We start from the raw sequence: 22,588 nt of genomic DNA on the forward strand, positions 1-22,588 counted from the left end.
TAACGCATCCCTCTTCTACAGAGTGCCTTAAATAAAACAATTCAGGGGTTTGAAGTTGTGCATTTTCAACATGCCCAGAAAGGCAAATGTGGAAGTCTAAAAGCTGTTGATTCCTTGGGGGTGGAGAAAGAAACCAATTGGGCAAGTCAAAGTGCCAAGAGGGGATAAGGAAAAGGGTGAGCCAGATTCCAGAAGCAGCCAATACAACTGTATGCCCTACCTACTGGGTGTATTCTTAGGCTGCTATTTCTGAAGTGTCCAGTGACGTGTGGAACTTCACGTAATGAAGGTTGCTATTTAGAACCTTTTACCCCGCCAGTGACCTAGGTGGGGTCCAGATGTGGTGACTCTCTCTTCACCCCTTAAAGCCAACATTCCTTTTATTAAGCTTCACTGGGGTATGAAAAAGGGATAGGACAAGAGAGGGTTAAGTGTGGCTTATGTATGACAGACTGCCATTCACAGCAAGAAGGGTAGATGTGGGAAAAGAATGAACCAGAAGGATCCCTACCACCACCACCCCAACTCTAGGCTTGCTTCAAAAATGCTTCTTCACTCACAACTGTACAACTTTTTGAAGACATACACAAATAGTTATCCATACAGTATATCCCACTTCATTACCAACCACTCCCTTAACATCTTGATTTTACCCCACCCATCATCCCCTTTCCAAAACTGAATTACACAGAGGATCAAACAGAAAACCCACACGGCCATGAAGATCACAGAGGCTCAGATTGCCTTCAGTGACACCGAGCACTGGAAGTCAAAGGGAACACTTGGATTAAGATCAGTGTGAGAGGGGGAAAGTCAACCACACAACAAAGGAAACCATACTTTATTAAACTGGAAAACAAAAACATAATATTGGGGACAAAGAGATTAAAAAAAAAAGAATGGCTGGAAGACAGGCAAGTGCAAGTGGTCACAAGGAAGGGACAAGACGGGTGGTCTGTGGTATCTGTGCACCTCAAATGTGCAGGCACACACCCCGTCCCCTTGACCCCCATCGCACTTATACCAAAAGCCAATACAATCAGATCTTCAGAGATACATCCAGGCCTTCTTTCTGCATCCTGTAGCTGGTTTTCACCTTCAGCCCTGGACAGTCATGTAGGGTCTTTGCTGGAGAAAATTTAGATTTTCCAACCATAGGTCTGCTCCACAAAGCAGCAGTTTCAGCTCCTGAAGAAGTTTTCTCTCCTAGTTGTGCTCACCACGGAAGCCAGGAGACCTTGGTCAAAGCCCGAAATCTCAAAGAAAAATGTCAAACCTTCAGAACTAGTTGTTTTATTAAATGATATTAATACACATTTCAAAAGGATTTCATTGTTGTTGCCTCTAAAGCATGTACTTGTTTTGTTTTCCACACTGAACACGTGAGAATATCATTCAACATATCTAATTTTAATCTTAACAGGCACCCCCACCCATTCAAAAAGGGGGGGGAGGAAAAAAAGGGGGAGAAAGCAGTTATTTTACAGCGGCTTCAAAACAATTAACAGCTGAAGCTTAATTCTGCATGACCCGATAACTTCAGGACTGATAGTGAATATTCTGCAATTAGGAAGTTTAGCATATTCACATTATCCAGATAGGTTAGCTGTACCATATATATCACAAACGTTGTATTCCTGGGATCAAAAAGGATAAAAGTCCTACTCTCTTATCATTTTACCCTCCCTGGCATCAAACCAAAATCCATTTATGCTCACCTTTTGGGAGGGCAGAGAGAAATAGGGAGGGGGCTGTCATCTAAGCTGACTGGAGAGTAAACTCTCAATACTTAAGGACTTGATTTCTGATACTATCACTGCGTTTTAAGCAGTACCAGCATATTCACGACCCCCCCCCACCAATTCTCTGTCTGTGATTTTACAGTGAGCACCAAGGACCTTAGTAACAACTTCGCATATTCTGATTTCATATAAATCATGTCCTTGCCAAGACACACTATGTTATGCTTTCTTTAAAAAAATCTTGTTTATTATATTTTTAAACTCAGGTTGAAATACAAAAGTCAGAGCATGGGCGTGGAGTTTTAAATCACAGACACAGAAAGAATAAAACCCCTTTGTTTCATGTTATGAATACCAGAATTGTCTTTTTTCACTATATCACATATATACACTGTCGTCTTCATTTACTGCTGTAGACAGACTTCCTTAAAGTTAACACCCGACAGTCACATACAAATCCTCCCGTCCATCCTGAAACAAACTCAATGAGGATTTTGTAGCTTAAAAAACAAAACACCCCACAAAAGAGCCCAACCCTTAAAAGTCCATCTTTTAAACTGTACAAGGTCTTCCTTTCATGTATTAGTCATCATGCTTTTGAGGACAATCACCCTACCCCAACATTTAGGAAGCCACTTTCCTGACATCTCCACATTTTCTGATAAAATCAAATGGTCAGAGAGCCTTTTCAAGTAAACGTTACTTTTAGCTTAAACAAGAGCAGCAGAAAGAATTCACATTCTTTTATTCTAGAATGAAAAACATCCCACTTAATTTCTGCAAAAAAAAAAAAAATCCATTTCAGTTTTGAGTCAATTAGAACTCTCTCCCCCCCTCCCCCCACCCCTCCCCTTACTCTTGCTTACACTTTTCCCTAAACAAATGTCTCAGGACTCAACGTAACTATATCATTTCTTTGCTTTGCTACACTATACACCCCACCCCACACACAAGGTCATGGCATCATGCATTTTTGTGGGGGAGAGCTATAGGGCGGAGAGTCTCGAGAGGGTCAAAGACACAACAGTTGGCTTAAGACCAGAAATGCATCACGAAGATGAAGGACTCGTGGCCTCCTAGCCACAGAGCACATGGCGAGCCCAAATAAATAACATGGAATAAATTACACAAAAACTCCCAAACTATGACGCACACCTGGTTTAAGCTGCTCTTGATCTGAAAAGCAAGTTTATGCTGACACAAAGAGTCATCTTCTGTCACTATGTTGTCCACTCTCCCCCATCTTTAATATTTTACTAGAGGAATCCAAAGCAATCCCTATACTTCCTACAGTTCTATACTCACATAGAAGAAAATATGAAACTTGCTAGGATTCCCTAAAAAAAGAACACATATTGTTTTACTCATCTAGCTGGATATTACCAGTGTGTATACCTTGGGGTAAGACACTAAATAATATAAAATAATAGTAAAGCAGTATTTGCTTTTCAGTGTTCCTTGATATAAAGTTATAAACACTCAAAGCGTACTGATTGTCTTTTTTCCCAGTACTAGTTGTGGAAATATAAAGAAGCCTTTCAGTTTGGGGAGAAGGAAAGCAAACCATTCTTGTGTAAAATGACTAAGGGCAGAAACATTCTTTATTTCCTAGGGGAAGCGGAAGGTGGGGATAAGGCTTGAGCCTTGAAATGTGACAGGCTGCTAGCTGTAGAATGGGGGAAATTTGGATTTCTCAGGTCCTCCTCTGTAAAGATATGTATACCCACTTGTCACTAAAACACTTCTGAAGAGGTAGAACGTATAGAAAGATGCTATCCAACCTCCTCCTTTGAAATACCAAGAACAGGGGTAAATGCAGGACTAGGGCGAAGAGGAAAGAAAGATGCAGGTCAATAGTTCCCTTTCCCTACTACTCCACCTTTGCTGAAAACCATCAAGCATCACTTAACATTTGGGAGGCATCATGGTAAAAAATCTCTTACATTAAAAAATTCAAAGATAATATTTCAGTTGCGCCTTTATTAGCAATTGTCAACTGTAGTGACTTTTCTTTCTGGCCAAAGCAGACGTGCAAACTGAGAGAGAAAAAGTCAATCAAGAAAGAAAAGCAGGAAGCATGAGCTTGGTTGCAGGACGTGCCAAGCTATAGAAGTCTCCCGTTCTCATTTATGAGCGATGGGCAGGTCACACGGCACCGTTACTGGTTCCTGTCTCTAACTCTAACATTGGAGGCACACCTTATTTTAACCTGGAGATTATATTTAGCCCCCTCTCTTTCATTCCAAGGATGAAGAGTAATAATTTTTACTAGGATAGAATGACACCTGTATCTCCTCAAAGTTCCAAATAGTCCTTTAGAAGAAGAGGTTCATTTCTTTTTTTTTTTTTTTTGGTAAGATTTTAGGAGAAAGGTAAAGAACCCAACTTCAATAGGTCTTTAAAAAACAAAACAAAACAAAACAAAACTTCAAAGGTCCACCGTCTCCCACCTATTTCCCCTTGCAACATCTCTCGGCTCGTCAGCAGGGCACAGAGCATACAGGAAAGGGAGCCAAGCTGGTCACAGTAGTTACTCAATGGGAGAGAGAAGGGGAAAGGGATCCTTCCATTGACTACTTGATAAGCCAAGCCCAAAGAACATCCCAACATTGCACATTATTCTCTGTACTGATGGAAGTTTTATTTCAAATGTAATACTCTTCAGTAAATGGGTAAGAGTTGTTTTCCTCCCCACCCCCTCAAACCCCCAGCCAAATGAAGTGGCTCTGGTTGTGTTTCTTTGCCCCCCAGCCTCTGTAAAATACAAGTAGCTTGGGTTAAGTGCAGTGGGAGAGCAGACTGGATGGAATAGTGAAATGCAAGCATGTTTGACTTTTTAATCTCGAAGGGAGGCCCTTTGTCATTAAAAAAAAAAAAAAAAGATCAAAGGAAGGAAATCAAATAAAAACAATAATAAATCAAACTCCTACTTCCAATGCTCTCTAGACTGTTCAAAATGCTTTTCCCTTGGTTTCCATCAGTACCTGGGAGGGAAGAATGGGCGTTTTGGTGCAAAGAACGGAGGGCCCCTAGCAAAAGGTGGCCTGGGTCTCTTTAGACTGTGGAATGGGTCTCTGCTGAGAAAAGGTTCCCTAGGCCGAAAGTCTGGCCGGGGATTCCGCAAAATCATACCACTCCGGTTGATGGCGTCTCTGTGTGAGGGACCCAAGTGGGGGCCACTGCTGTTGTTGCTGCCTCCCCCACCTCCTCCTCCATGGGCTGGGCCCAGGTGCTCCAGAGAATGGGAGGGTAGGCTGAGGCTCTCTCGTACACGGCTAAGGCCAGGGCCGTTGAGGTCCCGTTGGGTGGGGCCCCCATGGTCCCTGGGTCCTGGGAGCACCCCAAAATGCTCAGCCAGGGTCCCTTGAAGAAGGGAACTATGGTCCTTGGGAAATACTGCCACAGCTCCCGCCACTCCGTGCTCTGCCAGTGGTGGAGCTGGGAAGGGTACAACCCCAGAGTGGTCAACAGGGGGTGGAGGAGGAGGTGGAGTAGAAAAGGGAACACCACTCCCACCACTGCTGCTATGTTCCCCAGGGGGTGGAGGAGGGGGTGGGGTGGGGAAAGGAACTCCGCTGTGCTCTCCAGGAGGAGGGGGTGGGGCAGCATGGGCCAGGGCCGCCTCCTTTGTGAAGGGGTTCGAAAGATCCACTGTGGGTAGATGAGTGGGTGCATCTCGAGAGAAGATACCCCCATGATCCTTAGGAGGGGCAGGTGGGGCAGATGACGGCCCCACTGGCTCTCTCTGGAAGGGTGTCCCATGTTCCAAGGGGGATGGGGGGAGATGATGCTCAAATGTTGAGTTGAAACTGTTGGAACGGAAGCTGCCGACACTTTCCTGAAATTGGGATGCCCGTTCCTTGTATGGTGCTGCTTTAAAGCCAGTGAGGCCTCCGCTGCCCCCACCCCCAAGGGATGCCAACTCAGAGGCACTTGTGGGGCCATTGTCAAAGGAGCTGCCTGAGGTGCTCAGATCAAACCAACCCACCCTTGAAGCCTCGCGCCCGTGTCCTCTATTTCCCTTCCCAGGAACTCGGACGGACTCTACGGTCTGTATCGGCTCCCCTGACATCCTCCTATTGGATGCGTTATGATAACCCAAGGTTTCTATAGGGGCCCCCTTCTCTTCGGTGCTGTCAGGCAAGTCTAAGCAGGAGGAGGAGACTCGGGTTTCTATGCGGTAGTGCTCTTCTTGCTGCTGCTGATCGGTGGCTGTCAAGCTGGGCTGGGCGAGGTTTGACAGGCCGACACCATCACTTGAAGTGCCCTTGCTGGGGGCCTGGCCAAAATGCTTATCATCCGAGGGCTTTCGCGAGGCATTTTTAAGCATATTCTTAAACTCAATCGTCGACGTGGTGGAAATGGTGGGGGCCAGGACTTTCTCCACGCCTGGTGTGGGTGGGTGGCCCGTGGGAGCGGCAAGGGTATTCTGCGGAGAGAAAAGGGAACGATGTGGGACTGGGTGAGGAGGCTCTGGGTACTGCTTCTGCGGCAAACCGAGATGCCCAGTGGTAGACTGAGACAAGCTATTGTGGTTGGAGTCAGGGGTGAAAAATGAATCATTCTTACTCGGTGACGGTGACCGGTCAGACCCCGGTTCACTCCCTCTTATGCTGAAGGCACCAAATAGCCCGGGGGAAGAGGACAGATGGTCACAATTCTCACTAGAGTCCAGGAGAGCCCTTACAGATGGAGGGAAGGCAGACTTTACCCCGAATTCTTGGGCCCTGTGGCTATAACTGGAGAGGATTGGCTGGTATTCGGTGGTATCAGAGAGCTTGCTTGACTTCAGGATAGACTTGGCCGGCTTCTTCTCTAGGTTCATCATGGCAGAGGGTGGAGGCCCTGAGTATTCAAAATCTCGGTAATCCTCATCTTCCTGGAAAGAAGTATCTGGATAGAACTTCTCCTGTGAAGAGTCCATCAGGGAAGATGGCCTCTCCATTCCATCCGAAGGCTGTTTATAGGGTGATTCACTGCCCAGGCCAAAAGGTCGATATGTAGATACAGAATTGGAGAGTTCCCGGGGGTAGCTTTCCTCTCTCCCAGGGGGTGGTGATCTTGTACTGCTGGGTGTTGAGGAACCAGGGCTAATGATCTTAGAAAGCAGGGACATGGTGTCTACACTGCTGGATGTGGGCTTGTCCATCATCTCATCCTGGGTGGGTGTCCCACTCCGTTCGTCCCGCACAGGGGTTCCGTCAATGTTGTCAATTGACGTGCTAGTAGGGCCACGCTGGAAGTCTGAGGGGTGGCTTTCTGCTGGGGCACTGGACCCCAAGCTGCTCAGGATTGGGATGTTTAAGTTTAAGCCACTGAAACCAGGATTACCTTTTAAGAAGTTGTGGATCTTCATTTCCAGGCTTGGAGAGGTGGACTCAGACTCCAGCTTTGGCTTGGAGATCTCTGAAGATTGGCACATGGCAACTTCAGTAGGTGGGGCAGCAGGGCTAGTACTGTGGGTTCCTGTAAACCCCATAGAGTTGGATGGTAGCTTAAAAGTAGTGCTTGGGAGCCCTGGGCTTTGCCCAATTGAAGCCTTGCTAGCTGATGTCGAAGAGACTTCAGAAGTTGATGAATTAGGAGAATAGTTGAAGCTTTTAGGAATAAAGGATTGGGTACTGGAGGACAGATTTCTTCCTTTGATGCTAGAGACTGTGGTGTTTGCAGGGGAAGCTGAAGTGCTCTGGGATGCAGCTTCGCTGGCTGGGACTGGGTTCCCAGTAACACTCTGAAGTAAAGATGACAGGCCTGTAGAAACAGAGATTAAAGGAGTTAAAAAGAACAACTGCCTGCCCTACAATTAAAACAATGTAGGCTAATCGGATATTCTCATTCATTCCAGCGGGAACCAGATAGACATTAAAATATGAGGCCAAAGAGAATCCAGACCAAACAAGCAATGGCTAAATGTCATAGAAAATACTGGACCTATTTCTCAATATAAAGAGAGCAAATTACTGAAATGTTTCTAGTACAGTCATCAAACAAGTCTAACACAGCACAATAAAAGGCAACAGGAAAGGGAAGATTTTAGTGTCAGAATCATTCATAGTTTAAACAAGACAAAGCAGGAAGAGAAAGGAGGCAAATTATCCTTAAAATAACACTTTAAGCCAGTATTTCTTAACATTTGATCTGTGGAACTGTTTCTGTAAATGCAAATAGATATTCCTTTCTAGCCTCTGCAATTGTTTCTAGTAAGTTAACGAACACTGTTATTTATTCTCAAGAGAGAGATCACGTATGCACATTGCTGAAATTTGTTTGAACAGGACACTTTTTTCAAGCATCTCTTGCTAGACTTTGGGGAAACAATGGTTTAGCTATCATTTTTGGTTGTAAAATGTAGCAATAGTAAACATGCAAACACACACCCCAAAGACTTACAAAGCTAGATCATCTTATAGCTTGGAAAATTTAAGAATTATTCATCTACCCAAGTTGACACTGATGAGATTCAACCCTACTCACTGATAGACAAAACCTCAGAAGCTCTGAGAAAGAATTCTTTGGGGTAAAGGCTGAAGTCCACCAAAGCAAACTGCTCCTCCTGTAGAAAATTTTTTAGAAAAATACTTGACAAAGAGATAAAAGGAGGTCCTATAAATTCAATCATGTGTTGGCAAATTTACCCAATTTCTGGTCATAAATGAAAACCTTTTGGGCATACTTCACCCGGATTTGTAGCTTTTTGTCATACACTAAAACTGTTCCTTCATAATGGTGTGATGAAAGACACCAGTACTTTATATGGTACTTTACTTAATGATTCTTCAAGATTTCAATTTTAATCCATATTTACCAACAGACTTAAGCTCTGAAGAATTCTGAGATTACTCCATCCTTGGAACATTAAAAAAAAATTTTTTTTAATGTTTTATTTGTTTTTGAGAGACAGAAACAGAGTGTGAGCAGGAGAGGGGCAGAGAGAGGGTGACACAGAATCTGAAGCAACTCCAGGCTCTGAGCTGTCAGCACAGAGCCCGATGCAGGGCTCAAACTCATGAACCGTGAGATCATGACCTACACCAAAGTCGGACCCTTAACTGACTGAGCTACCCAGGTGCCCCCATCCTTGGAACATTTTTAACTGCCATAAAGTTATATATTTAATGGTGCATGTTATCCAATATTCACTAATATCTGAATAACTGAAATATTATTTCAATTATCCTGCTGAAACAAACAAACAAAAAACATGTTTCATTTCCGAAAAGTTCTCTGGCTATATAACTTCCCCCTCCTAACAGTTTGATTTAATTCTTAGCAGCCACTGTTCATACCAAAATCAGAAGTCCTCAAGCACTAGAACATGACATATGACGTCATGATTTTTAAGATATTTCAGCATATCTTTCAGATACTGTGGGATTTCTTCAAAAGATCATCGTGTTAAGATAGACACTACTCAGATTTCTGATAATAGGTGATATAGTCCCTTACCACTAAATATTAATATTGTTCTTTGATTTTTTTTTTAAAGTTTATTTATTTAAGAGAGAGTGAGAGAGGGAGAGCGAGAGAGAGCATGTTGTCAGTGCAGAGCCAGACTCGTGAGGTCATGACCTGGGATGAAATCAAGAATCAGACACTTAACTGCCTGAGCCACCCAGGCACAGCACCTTTCTTCAATCTTAACGGGCCATACTCTATTCGACTTTTTGCCCATTGAAGTCATTTTTTTGTGTTAAAAATCTGTCAATAATGGCTGTGGGTGACACAATCAGAGCAAAGTTCTAAGAGATCCCTTAGAATCTCTATAGGCTTTTAAAAATGCATCTATTTAAGTTGCTGGATAAAGTTTCTTAAAAGTCAAGCATTCTATTTTCCACAAGGAAATGAAAGGTGATGAACCACCCAGTTACTCCACAAAGATTGTCTTCTGGGGTCCCCGAAAACACATGCTGTCAGAACACCTAGTTCTGTTCAAATTTTGCCTGATGAGAAAGTCCACATGACGCTGGTGTCATAATCTACTGAAAGGAAAAGCTGTAAGTATTATTAATGTCCCCTGGAGGCTCCTGGTTGAGAACTTTGATACAGAGTTAAATCACTGTATTGAAGATATTGCTCTGATATTTATAATTCACTGCATAATTATACTGAGGTGCTAAATAACGATTGTGCTTGTATCTGGAGGTTTTGAGAACAGAGAGCAGGTATGTTTTATGAAAAAATATTAAAGCAGTTTTAGACACAAAACAGATAATTAACAAGGTATACTAGGTTCAAATAAGGTAGAGATTACAGGTACAGAGATGTGCTATACCTACAAATAAAGGCCTCTAAATTAGGACATAAAAAAAGAAAATCATTTCTTGTAAGATTTTTGACGGTAGATTGACCTTTCTTACTGTCTTTAGCTTTAGTTAACATTAAAAATATAGGCCTCAACATATACTAACCGGTCCTCAGAGCTGGAATAAATGCAGCCCCTAGAGGGCTCATGGTGTAGGTAAAAGAATACTAGAATCCAGTCAAGCAATCTGGCTTTTAGTCTCAACTCATCACTGAGTAGATAAATTTGTAACCTTAAGCAGGTCACATCACCTCACTGAGCCTTATTCTCCTCACCTAAAAAGGAGGGGATTAGATCAGATGGTATTTTGTCTCTTTCAGCTTTGACAGTTTCTAATTCTATAAATGCCAGCTTGTAGATAAGAAATATAAATAAGACAATGAACTAACTGTATTATACATTTCATGGCTTTGGATGCTTCAGAACTGGAACCCAGGATTAAGCCAGAGACAAACAATCACAATTCAAGTCCCTGTGGCACAGGTCAGTTTACCTTGCAGTGCAGGGGCTGACTGTGTCTGGGTTTTGGAAAGAGCAGACAGAATGCTCTCTGGGGTGATCTCCACCTTTGAGAGGATATTTGCCAGAGGATTGTGAGATGTTGTCGGGGCAGGTGCAGGTGTTTTCAGGCCAGTGCTGAGGTTACTGGGACTTGTAGGAGTTCCTGGAGAAGGTCTTGATGCAGGACTGACCCCTGGTGGCAGAAAGATTAACTCAAGAAAATGCGGTTCAAAATGACCATTAAATTCACAATAACTTTCCACTCACTCAAACCAGTTTGGTATGTTTAACAGGAATGCTTCTGTGACAGATCCACAAATAGGGCATATCATGGCTTGTACAAAGGAAAAAATATGAAAATTAGATTAAAATCTGCTCCTGTCTACTTTGAACACCCCTAAAGTAAACAAGTACTTTCAGATGTATTTTTTAGTTTTGAGAGCCAAAAGAGACTTAGGGAACCTACTTCTTTTCTTTCTACCAAATGGCATCAACACCACAGAATCTTGTAGGTGCTCAGTAAATATTGCTGGCTCATTATGATCAGAGCCATTCCAATTGTGTAACTCAACCCACTGCATAATTCTATGTGATTAATAAATTATTTGCTTTTGAAAAGGCCTTTAAAATGAGATCATATAAGCAACTTCCTTTACATCTTTATATTTTATTTATTTTTTTAAGCAAGTTCCATGCCCAACATGGGGCTTGAACACATGACCTTGAGATCAAGAGTCCCATGCTCCACCAACTGAGCCAGCCAGGTGCTCCTACATCTTTATATTTTAAAACACTGTGTTAGTTTTTAATTCAGAAAAAAAAAAGGGTATATAATAAAAAAAAGAATAATTTTTGAATGACAAAAATATGAATAGGTAGATATTTCACAAAGAAAAATAAAAATGAAAAAGTTTTTATCACATTGTTAATCAAAAAAATGTAAATTAAAACAAGTTACTTTTTTTTTTTTTTTAAGTAATCTCTATACTCAATGTAGGGCTTCAACGCATGACCCTGAGATCAAGAGATGCATGCTTGAGGTACCAGGCTTGATTCAGTTGGTGGAGTGTGAGACTCGATCTCAGGGTTGTGGGTTTGAGTCCCACATTGGATGTAGAGATTATTTAAAAGGAACTGCATGCTCTACTGACTGAGCCAGTCAGGCACCCCAAAACAAATGACTTTTAAGACTGAATTTGACAAAGATTAAAATAAAACAAAATAGTGCTGAAGAGGCTGAGAAACAAAGGGAACTTTCATGTGCTTGGTACATAAAATAGTACATTTTTGGTGATCATTTTAGTATAACATGAAAAGATTATAAACCTGTATGTTGGCTGGGGGGGAGAGGGGAAAATGGGTGATGGGCATCGAGGAGGGCACTTGTTGGGATGAGCACTGGGTGTTGTATGTAAGCGATGAATCATGGGAATCTACCCCCAAAACCAAGAGCACACTGTACAAACTGTATGTTAGCCAACTTGACAATAAATTATATTAAAAAAAAACAAACTGTATGGGTTTTTTTGGTCTTTATATGAGAAATATAAATTTAAGTTTTTATAAAGAAATTAAGTAATTGGGATTTTCTTCAAAATTATCAAGATTGGGTAAGGCACAGCAGAAACCAGAGTGGCCATGTGTTTCTACTGTTGAAGATGAATGATGTGTACACAAAGGTGCTCTACTTGTGTGTATTTTCATTAACATTTCCATTAAGGAAAGAAAAAGCCCTATATACTCATCAACCATTTAGGAAGGGTTGTGCATAGATTTTAGCATCAAGGTGGTTCATTATAGTATTCTTTAAAACAGTGAAAAATTACAAAAATATCAGATGTCTAGTAATAAAGGCTTAGATAAGTTCATATACAATATGCTTCAATTATTGAAAGAAAAATTATTACAAATATTTAATCTACCAAAACATTCACAGACACACACACACACACTGGTAAAGTTAGACACAACTAGCGTCTTTTAGGGTAGTAGGGTTGCAGGTTATTTATTTTATTCCCTTATTTTATTTTTCTATAATCACCATGTATTCGTTTTTCGACTTAAAAAAATCACTGTTAATTTAAGGAAAAAAAGCAACAAAAAACCCAGACTGATGATGGTTCAATTAGAAAGATGAAAATAAGCCTTTTATCTTCTTTATGGGGCTTACTTACCAGTATTTTTCATGACTGATGTCAGGCTACTAAGGATGGAACTGATCTTTGCCAGATCCACATTAGCCAGGTTTGGCAAAGCCAGTGCTGGAGAAGGGGACAGAAGAGAAGTATTCACAGGCTTTGGAAGAGGGGGCGTTGCTGTCATGGTCACAGGCACTGGGGTACACGAAGAGGCCTTGGAGATACTTTCTGTTGGCTTTGTGGGTACAGAAGTGGAAGCAGCGGACTTCTCCGCAGGTTTTTCCTTCCTGTCCTCTACTGTTTAAAGAAAAGAGGTGAGACTGCATTACTGCTTTCCAGACTTGACTTCCAGTATGAAATGTGTCCTAATATATCTGGATTTGGGGGTATAAAGCACAATGCTTTAGAGAAAAATCATTCACTCACTTCATCATTTTTACATAAGCCATACTCTTTATGTTGCTTCTCTCCTTCAACACCTGCTTAAAATAAATTTCCCAAATTCATTTTTTATCTTTTTAAAGATTTATTTGCATTTTCTTAGTATTTGTGTATTAAATTTGTACATTTCTGGGATCATGTTATTTGGCACACATGTGTTCTTTTAGTTACAATATTTATAGTCATAAATTACCCTGTCTTTTCTTTTCCATTAACCTGAGAGCTTTCTAAGACATAGAAACTTATGCATTAAATCCAACAAAACTCCAACTGCCTAACAAGAATGATTATAAAGCTTGGGATGTCAGAGAAACAATGCACCAATCCAGGTTAATTTTGTTTGTGTGCATGTGTATATATGTTAGTTAGAATGTATGTAATCTCTACACCCAACATGGGGCTGGAACTCCAGACCCCAAGATCAAGAGTCACATGCTCTTCTGACTGAGCCAGCTAGGTACTGGAAAGACTGGGAGACTTTTTTTTTTTTTTAAAGTAATCTCCTGGGGCGCCTGGGTGGCGCAGTCGGTTAAGCGTCCGACTTCAGCCAGGTCACGATCTCGCGGTCTGTGAGTTTGAGCCCCGCGTCGGGCTCTGGGCTGATGGCTTGGAGCCTGGAGCCTGTTTCCGATTCTGTGTCTCCCTCTCTCTCTGCCCCTCCCTCGTTCATGCTCTGTCTCTCTCTGTCCCAAAAATAAATAAACGTTAAAAAAAAAAAAATTTAAAGTAATCTCCTAACTCGGTGTGGAGCTCGAACTCACCACTCCAAGATCAACAGACACGCCTACTGACTGAGCCAGCCAGGGGCATGGCTTTGGAATCTTGGAAGGTCAAGAGTATAAGTGCCCCTCCTTCTAGAACAGTGCTGTTCAACAGAAATGTAATTCAAGCCACACATGTAAGTTAGCTTTTCTAATGGCCACATTAGAAAAAAAAGTAGAGGAGTATTGGGGTGGCTCAGTTGGTTAAGCGTCCAACTCTTAGATTTCAGCTCGGGTCATGTTCTCACAGTTTTCAGCTGAGTTCAAGCCCTCCATCGGGATAGGCTCTGAGCCTGCTTGGAATTCATTCTTTCTCTCTCAATAGACTTAAAAAAAGGGAGAAACAAGTAAAATTAACTTTAATTATATATTTTACCTAAGCATCTCTCAAATATTTTCATTCTGTTATAAATATAAAAATTATTGGGGTGCCTGGGTGGCTCAGTCCGTTAAGCGTCTGACTTCGGCTCAGGCCATGATCTCACAGTCCGTGAGTTTGAGCCCCGCGTTGGGCTCTGTGCTGACAGCTCAGAGCTTGGAGCCTGCTTCGGATTCTGTGTCTCCCTCTCTCTCTGACCCTCCCCCATTCATGCTCTCTGTTTCAAAAATAAATAAACCTTAAAAAAAAAATTTAAAAACATAAATATAAAAATTATTGAGATATTTTCATTTTGGGTACTAAGTTTTCAGAATCCAGTGTGTATCTTTTTTAAAAAAAATATTTATTTTTGAGTGGGGTGGGCAGGGAAGGGCAGAGAGCTATGGTGGAAGAGAATCCAAAGTGGGCTCCACACTGACAGCAGAGAGCCCGATGCAGGGCTTGAACCCATAAACCATGAGATCATGACCTGAGTTGAAACCAAGAGTTGGATGCTTAACTGACTGAGCCACCCAGGTGCCCCCTTCCCCAGTAAGTACCTTTAAATTAGAGTACATCTCAAGTTGGACAAGCCACATTTCAAATGCTCAACAGCCACAAGTAAGTAACTAGTGGCTACCATATTGAACAGAACAGATCTTGAGCAATGATTCGTAGCTCATGTGGCATACCAAATCCTAAACCGGGATAATAATACCCTGCTGTTCTAATCTAATCTTGCTGCTCTCTTTTTTTTTTTTTAATGTTTATTTATTTAAAAAAATTTTTTTAATGTTTATTACTGAGAGACAGAGCATGAAAGGAGGAGGGGCAGAGACAGAGAGGGAGACAAAGAATCAGAAGCAGGCTCCAGGTTCTGAGTTGTCAGCACAGAGCCCGAAGCAGGGCTCGAGATCATGACCTGAGCTGAAGTCTGATGATTAACCGACTGAGCCACCCAGAGGCCCCTAATGTTTATTTATTTTTGAGACAGAGAGAGAGAGAGAGAGAGAGAGAGAGAGAGAGAGAGAGAGAGATGTGTGCGAGCCAGTGGGGGAGGGGCAGAGAGAGAGAGACACAGAATCCAAAGCAGACTCCAGGCTCTGAGCTGTCAGCACAGAGCCTGATGCAGGGCTAGAACTCACGAACCACAAGATCATGACCTGAGCCGAAGTTGGCCGCTCAACCGACTGAGCCACCCAGGCGCCCCTAATCTTGTTGCTCTTAATACCAGCTTGTGATAGATTCGTTGGTGGGAAAAGAAAATACGTAAGGAACAAGGTGCCCTTTAATCACATAAAGGACATACCAATGATTTTTGACCCATCATCTTCCACATCTGAGAGTTCCATGTCTTCCACATCACGATTATCTGTCACAGGCTCAGGTGTGGCAGACTTCTCACTCTCCATGGCTGGTGACTGGGATTCCTCACCTCCCATTCCCTGAAAAGGAGACTCGGAACCAGTTGGAGAAGGAGCATCCATGCTTGGGGAAGGGACTGGTGATTCTTCAGGATCAGGAAGGGTTGACTTCAATTGATCCAGCTTCTTCTTTAAATTATTCACTCGATTAGCAAAGGTTTTGTATGCCTAAAAGAAAAAAAGAAGAGTTACTCCTCTGAGAAAAGGACTAAGATATTACTATTTTGACTTTGACCAGATTTCCTCATTATTATTAACTATAGCACTGGTACAAAACAAACAAAAAAAAAACCCAGGGCACCTGGGTTGTTCAGTCAGTTAAGTGTTTGGCTTCTCAGGTCATGATCTCACGGTTCGGGAGTTTGAGCCCCACATCGGGCTCTCTGCTGTCAGCACAGAGCCTGCTTGGGATCTTCTGTACCCCCTTCTCTTTACCTTTCCCCTACTCATGCGAATACACTCTCTCAAAAATAAACAAACATTGAAAAACAAAATAAAAAACAAATCTGTCAATCATGGAGTAGTTTCCAGTCTCTGCTTTTTTCCTTAAATGAATATTATCATCCATATAGTTGCCCAAGCTAGAAACTTTGAGGCTATCTGTACTTAATCTTCCCTTGCTCTTTTCTATCCATTTTACCAAACCAATATTTATTGAGAGTTTAAATGTGCTGGCCAATCTTCTAGGTACTGGAGACACAGAAATGACTAAGAAGACAGACAAAAATCAAATCCATAAAGTACGACAGCCTGGGAGGTCAAACAGTGTGGACTTTTTAAAGAAGTAAACTTTTGGGGGGTGCCTGGGTGGCTTACTTGGTAATGTGTCTGACTTTGGTTCAGGTCATGATCTCACAGTTTGTGAGTTCGAGCCCCATGTCAGGCTCTGTGCTGACAGCTCAGAGCCTGGAGCCTGGAGCCTGGAGCCTGGAGCCTGGAGCCTGTCTCGAATTCTGTGTCTCCCCCTCTCTCTGCCCTCCCCCCCCGCCCCATGCTGTCTCTCCTTCAAAAATAAACATTAAAAGGCGTTGGTGGTATAGTGGTGAGCATAGCTGCCTTACAAAAATAAATAAACATTAAAAAAATTAAAGAAAAAAGGAAACTTTTGATTTTATTATTATTTTTAAGTTTATTTTTATTTATTTTGAGAGAGAGATAGAGAGTAAGCATGAAAGGGGGAGAGAAAGAGAGAGAATACCAAGCAGGCTCCATGCTGTCAGCGCAGAGCCCAATGTGGGGCTCGAAAATCATGAACCATGAGATTATGACCTCAGACAAAGTCAAGAGTCAGATACTTAACCAAATGAGCCACCCAGGTGCCCCTAAACTTTTGATTTTAAAAGTTTTAGGTATAAAAAAATTACTATAAAGATTATACAGAGAGTTCCCAATTTTCCCTTTTACTAACCTCTAATATTAGTATGATACATTTGTCACAATTAATGAACTGATTTTGGTAATTATTATTAACTTAAGTCCATATACTTCATGTAGATATCCTCAATTTTTAAATGATTTTTTTAATGTTTATTTATTTTTGAGAGAGAGACAGAGCATGAGTGGGGGGACAGGGGAAGAGCAGAGAGAGGGGAGAGACAGACTCTGAAGCAGGCTCTAGGCCAGGAGCTGTCAGCAGGATGAGAGCCCAGGATGGGGCTTGAACTCACGAATCGTGAGATCATGACCCGAGCTGAAGCTGGATGCTTAACCGAATGAGCCACCCAGGCGCCCCTCCTCAGTGTTTATCTAATATCCTTTTCCTGTTCCAAGATCCATGCAGGATACTACAGTACATTTAGTAGTCATGTCTTCTTAGGCTTTTCTGTAAGTTTGTTAGATTTTCCTTGTTTTTGATGACCTTGACGGTTTTGAGGAGTATTGGTCAGGTATTTTGTAGACTGTCCCTCAAATAAGATTTGCCTGATGTTTTCCTTCTGATTAGACTGGGATTATAGGTTTTTGGGAGGAAGACCACAGAGGTAAAGCACTATTATCACCGTGTCATATCAAGGGTACATATAATCAATATGATGTGCCATTGTTGATGTTAACCTTTATCACCTGGCTTAAATTCTATTGCTCTAATTATCTTAATACCAATACCCTAAAAATGTCTGTCTTTTTCTTTTGTTAAGACTCTTGGACCATTAGATTGTGAGATCACTTTGGTAGATTGAACAAGAAACATTATTTCTTTGAGAGAGACAGAGAACGCAACCATGTGCATGTGCCTGTGTGCAAGCAAGGGAGGGGCAGAGGAAGAGGGAGAGAATCCTAAGCAGGCTCCACACCCAGTGTGGAGCCCAAGGTGCAGACGGGCCTCACAAACCATGAGATCATGACCTGAACCGAGATCAAGAGTCAGACGTTTAGCTGAGCCACCCAGGTGCCCCAAGGAGCATTATCTAAAAAAAATTTTTTAACGTTGATTTATTTTTGAGAGACAGAGTGCGAAGGGGGAGGAGCAGAGGGAGAGGGAGACACAGAATCCGAAGCAGGCTCCAGGCTCTGAGCTGTTAACACAGAACCTGATGCAGTACAGGGCTCGAACTCACAAACTATGAGATCATGATTCGAGCCGCAGTCGGGCACCTGATCAACTGAGCCACCCAGGCGCCCCTTTAAAAAAAAAAAAAAAGAAATGGAACTGAAAAGAATGTGCTAGAGTTGAGCTTTTGCTTCTGGATATACCTGAGTAGCCTGCAATGGAGCAGCGCTCCCACCAAGAACAACTAGGACAGCCAGACAGACACATGCATGCGCACACACACATTTCAGTGTGCTGGAGAGTGCTGAGAACACCAAACCTTAAGTGACAAACCCCATCGCATGAATCTGTGAGAAAAGTCAAGCTGGCGTTCTGCAGCTGCCTTTTCTCTCAGGGTTCCGCTGATTTTGGCGAACCAGGCAAGAATTTGAGAACTCAGGCGAAAGGACAAGGCAGAGGGCCACTATTAAATATGAAGAAAAAAAGCAGAACTTTTAACAGTCTTGTTGATTTGTACACCTAAAAATTAAGAGACTTGAAAGGCCAAGATTCTGGTGAAAGAGAAGGGACAGAAATGGCTCAACAATATGCTGTTTTTTCCCCATTAAGATATTTGCTAAATTCTGAAGAAGAGGGAATTAAGAAGCCAAACAGAAAACTTTGAAAAGAGTAGTTTAACACAATCTCATGGTGGTGAGGAGACAAGGATTAGAGTTCAAATCCTGCAACAGAGGAGGGGCCCTAGTGATAACGTCAGCCTCTCAGTGGGGAAACTCTATGTCCTAGAAGCTGGGAAGAACCAGAAGATGACAAAGTTGTGCTCAAACTGCAATTCAGCCCAAGTCAGTTCAGTTTCAGACTGGATTAATACAATCAGTTCTCACAATACCCACCTAGTGAAGGACAGGGTTTATCCTCTCCGGAGAAAGAAAAGTCATCTAGAGACTATAAATACTTTCACATACAATGTTAGCACTCAACACAAAATTAGCCAGCATGCCAAGACATAGGACTAAATGACCTAAAAGAAAAAAAGACACTAGAAACAGACTCATAACAGGTGAAGCCAATATTGGAATTATCTGACCAAAACCAAATAGTTGTTTCACATGTTTGAGAAAATAGAGATAAATCCCACCTTGAACACTTTAGTCCAAAATCTGTTAGCTGTAGCTAAAGAGAGAGACTGGGTAGCCTAAAGTAAGATAATGGAGGCAAAATGGGAGAGGAGTACGTGTGCATGGCAAGAAGGCACTGCTTGGGATGCTGACGCCTAGCCAAGACACAGAGAAAGCTTTGGGCTTTGGGCTCAAAAAGGTAGATGAGGAGGGATAGATGTGCTGGAAGTCTGGCTACACACAGGGATGGATCAAGTGAGTGATTGTGTTGAAAATAAGGGGGATAAGGTTTTGTATTGTTAGAAAAAACAATTATAGGGGCACCTCGGTGGCTCAGTCAATTAAGCATCCGACTTCAGCTCAGGTCATGATCTCATGGCTTGTGAGCATGAGCCCCGTGTTTGGGTCTGTGCTGACAGCTCAGAGCCTGGAGCCTGTTTCAGATTTTGTGTCTGCCCCTCTCTCTCCCCCTCCCATGCTCCCACTCTGTCTCTCAAAAATAAATAAACATGAAAAAAAAAAAAAACAGAAAGAAAGAAAAAGAAAAAGCAATTACAAATGAGGAAAGGGAGAACACTAGAATGAATCCTGTGGTGTTGGATTGGGATTGGAGAGAAAAATGTGAACTCATGGTTTCCAATATATATAGGCAGATACAGAAATTACATACAAACATTGATTTCCCCACCTCTGTAGGAAATGGTCTGGAAGTTGTGATATCCCAACATCAGTGAGTACACCTAGTACTCAGATCTTGGTTTCTAAATAGTTTTTCATGAAAAGGAATGCAGGCTCCTTGGTAAATGACTGATTCCAGGGCCTGGCAGAAAATGCAAGATAGGGTGGAACACCTCATTCCAAAAGTAATGAAATGCTCAAAAAAATGATAGGGACACGTAAAAGAACACAGAAAGCAGCCTGAAAGGGGCTCCCACTGGCCAAATCTGGTTCAATTTGAACATCACAATAATTATTGGTAGTAATGAATTAAGACATTGAATAAATAAGAGTCTAAAAGTCCATAATGACTAAATACATGAATAAATTGAAGGTTTAATGACGAATAAGATATTTATTATATAGTTTCAAAATACCTCCCCATAAAACACTAATTATTACTTTCCCAGGGTTGTGGTAATAAAGTACCACAAATTAGATGGCTTAAAACAACAGAAATTTATTGTCTCCTAATTCTGGTAGGTAGAAGTCCAAAATCAAGCTGTCAGCAGGGCTATCCTTCCTTCAAGACTGGCCAGAATCCTTCCTTACCTTTTCCTTGCTTCTGGTGGTAGCCATCCACCCTTGATGCTCCTTGGCTTGCAGCTGCATCACTACAGTTATCTGTTTTGGTTGTCATATGATGTTCTCTGTATCCAAATTTCCTTCTTATAAGGACGCAAGTTATATTGCATTAAGGCCCACCCTAATGACCTCAACTTAATTTGGTTATATCTGCAAAGACCCTATTTCTTTCTTTCTTTTTTAAAATTTTTTTCAATGTTTATTTATTTTTGAGAGAGAGGAAGACAGAGTGCAAGCAGGGGAGGGGCAGAAAGAGAAGGAGACACAGAATCTGAAGCAGGCTCCAGGCTCTGAGCTGTCAGCACAGAGCCCGATGTGGGGCTCGAACTCACAGAAGGTGAGATCATGACCTGAGCCAAAGTCGGATGCTCAACCGACTAAGCTACTCAGACGCCCCTAAAGACCCTACTTCTAAGTAAGGTCACATTCATGTATACTAGGAATTAGGGCTTCAACATCTTTTTGGAGTACACAATTCGATCCATAGCAATTACCAAGTGAAAACTTTTCAATGGACAAGCCTGGAAGACACTACATTAACAAGATATCAAAAGAAATATAACAGGTAGTGCAAGACATCAAACTTGTGTGATGAGAAGAATACAATCAATTATGTGATATTCCTATTAAAGATAAGTAACATAAATCTGATCACACACAAAAAAATCACATAAATCCCAACGGGGAAAAATGAACTATTGGGACCTCATCAAAATAAAAGCATCTGCACAGCGAAAACAATCAGTGAGACTAAAAGACAACTGATGGAATGGGAGAAGATATTTGCAAATGACATATCAGATAAAGGGTTAGTATCCAAAATCTATATAGAACTTAATCAAACTCAACACCCAAAGAACAAATAATCCAGTGAAGAAAATCGGCAAAAGACACTGAATAGACACTTCTCCAAAGAAGACATCCATTTGGCTAACAGACATATGAAAATATGTTCAACATCACTCATTATCAGGGAAATACACATTAAAATGACAATGAGATACCACCTAACACGTGTCAGAATGACTAACATGAACAACTCAGGCAACAACAGATGTTGGCGAGGATGCAGAGAAAGAGGATCTCTTTTGCACTGCTGGTGTGAATGCAAACTGGTGCAGCCACTCTGGAAAACAGTATGGAGGTTCCTCAAAAAGGTAAAAATAGAATTACTCTACGACCCAGCAATTGCACTACTGGGTATTTATCCAAAGGATACAGGTGTCCTATTTTGAAGGGGCACATGCACCCCAATGTTTATAGCAGCACTACTGACAACAGCCCAAGTGTGGAAAGAGCCCAAATGTCTATCAATGGATGAATGGATAAAGAAGATGTGGTATATATATATATACAATGGAGTATTACTCAGCAATCAAAAAGAATGAAATCTTGCCATGTGCAACTATGTGGATGGAACTGTAGGTTCCATGTTAAGTGAAATTAGAGAAAGACAAATATCATATGACTTCACTCATATGTGGAATTTAAGATTCAAAACAGATGAACATAAGGGAAGGGAAGCAAAAATAATATAAAAACAAGGAGGGGGACAAAACATAAGACTCTTAAATACAGAGAACAAACTGAGGGTTGCTGGAGGGGTTGTGGGTAGGGGGATGGGCTAAATGGTTAAGGGGCATTGAGGAAGACACTTGTTGGGATAAGGACTGGGTGTTACATATAGGGGATGAATCACTGGATTCTACTCCTGAAATCATTATTGCACTCTATGCTAATTAACTTGGATGTAAATTAAAAATCAGTCAATCAATCTCAACTGGGGTACACTGTACAAAATATCTTGACTTATAATCTTCAAACATATTTAGAACATGAAAACCAAGGAAAAGAGAGAGGAATTGTTTTAGATCAAAGGAAAATAAAAATGCAATAAATGCAATATTATTCTGGACAGGATCTTTTGCCATAAAAACCGGTCATCTGAATAGGGTTTAAGTATTATATAATAATGGTATGTCAATGTATCAATTAATTTCCTGATTAAATGGC

At 41.6% G+C, this 22,588-nt stretch overlaps 1 protein-coding gene across 7 annotated transcripts in view; it reads right to left on the bottom strand.

Annotated features, from left to right (window-relative positions):
• Positions 1–1,277: 1,277 nt before the first annotated feature.
• The window catches only part of RPRD2 (regulation of nuclear pre-mRNA domain containing 2), a 101,838-nt gene continuing 80,527 nt past the window's right edge, over positions 1,278–22,588 (bottom strand). For 2 of the 7 annotated variants that reach the window (XM_047847883.1, XM_047847882.1), the window contains 5 exons: positions 15,553–15,835; positions 12,720–12,980; positions 10,538–10,738; positions 7,074–7,493; positions 5,947–6,171 (listed from right to left, as the gene is read on the bottom strand). In XM_047847883.1, coding sequence (XP_047703839.1) covers positions 6,083–6,171; positions 7,074–7,493; positions 10,538–10,738; positions 12,720–12,980; positions 15,553–15,835 — 1,254 coding nt within the window. In that variant the 3' untranslated portion in view covers positions 5,947–6,082. Of the gene's footprint in view, positions 7,494–10,537; positions 10,739–12,719; positions 12,981–15,552; positions 15,836–22,588 lie in introns of all 7 variants that reach the window. The other 5 variants (XM_047847881.1, XM_047847880.1, XM_047847878.1 and 2 more) reach the window with 3 other exon arrangements.

This window comes from Prionailurus viverrinus, unplaced genomic scaffold, assembly GCF_022837055.1.
Source record: "Prionailurus viverrinus isolate Anna unplaced genomic scaffold, UM_Priviv_1.0 scaffold_50, whole genome shotgun sequence".
Taxonomy (NCBI): Eukaryota; Metazoa; Chordata; class Mammalia; order Carnivora; family Felidae; genus Prionailurus; species Prionailurus viverrinus.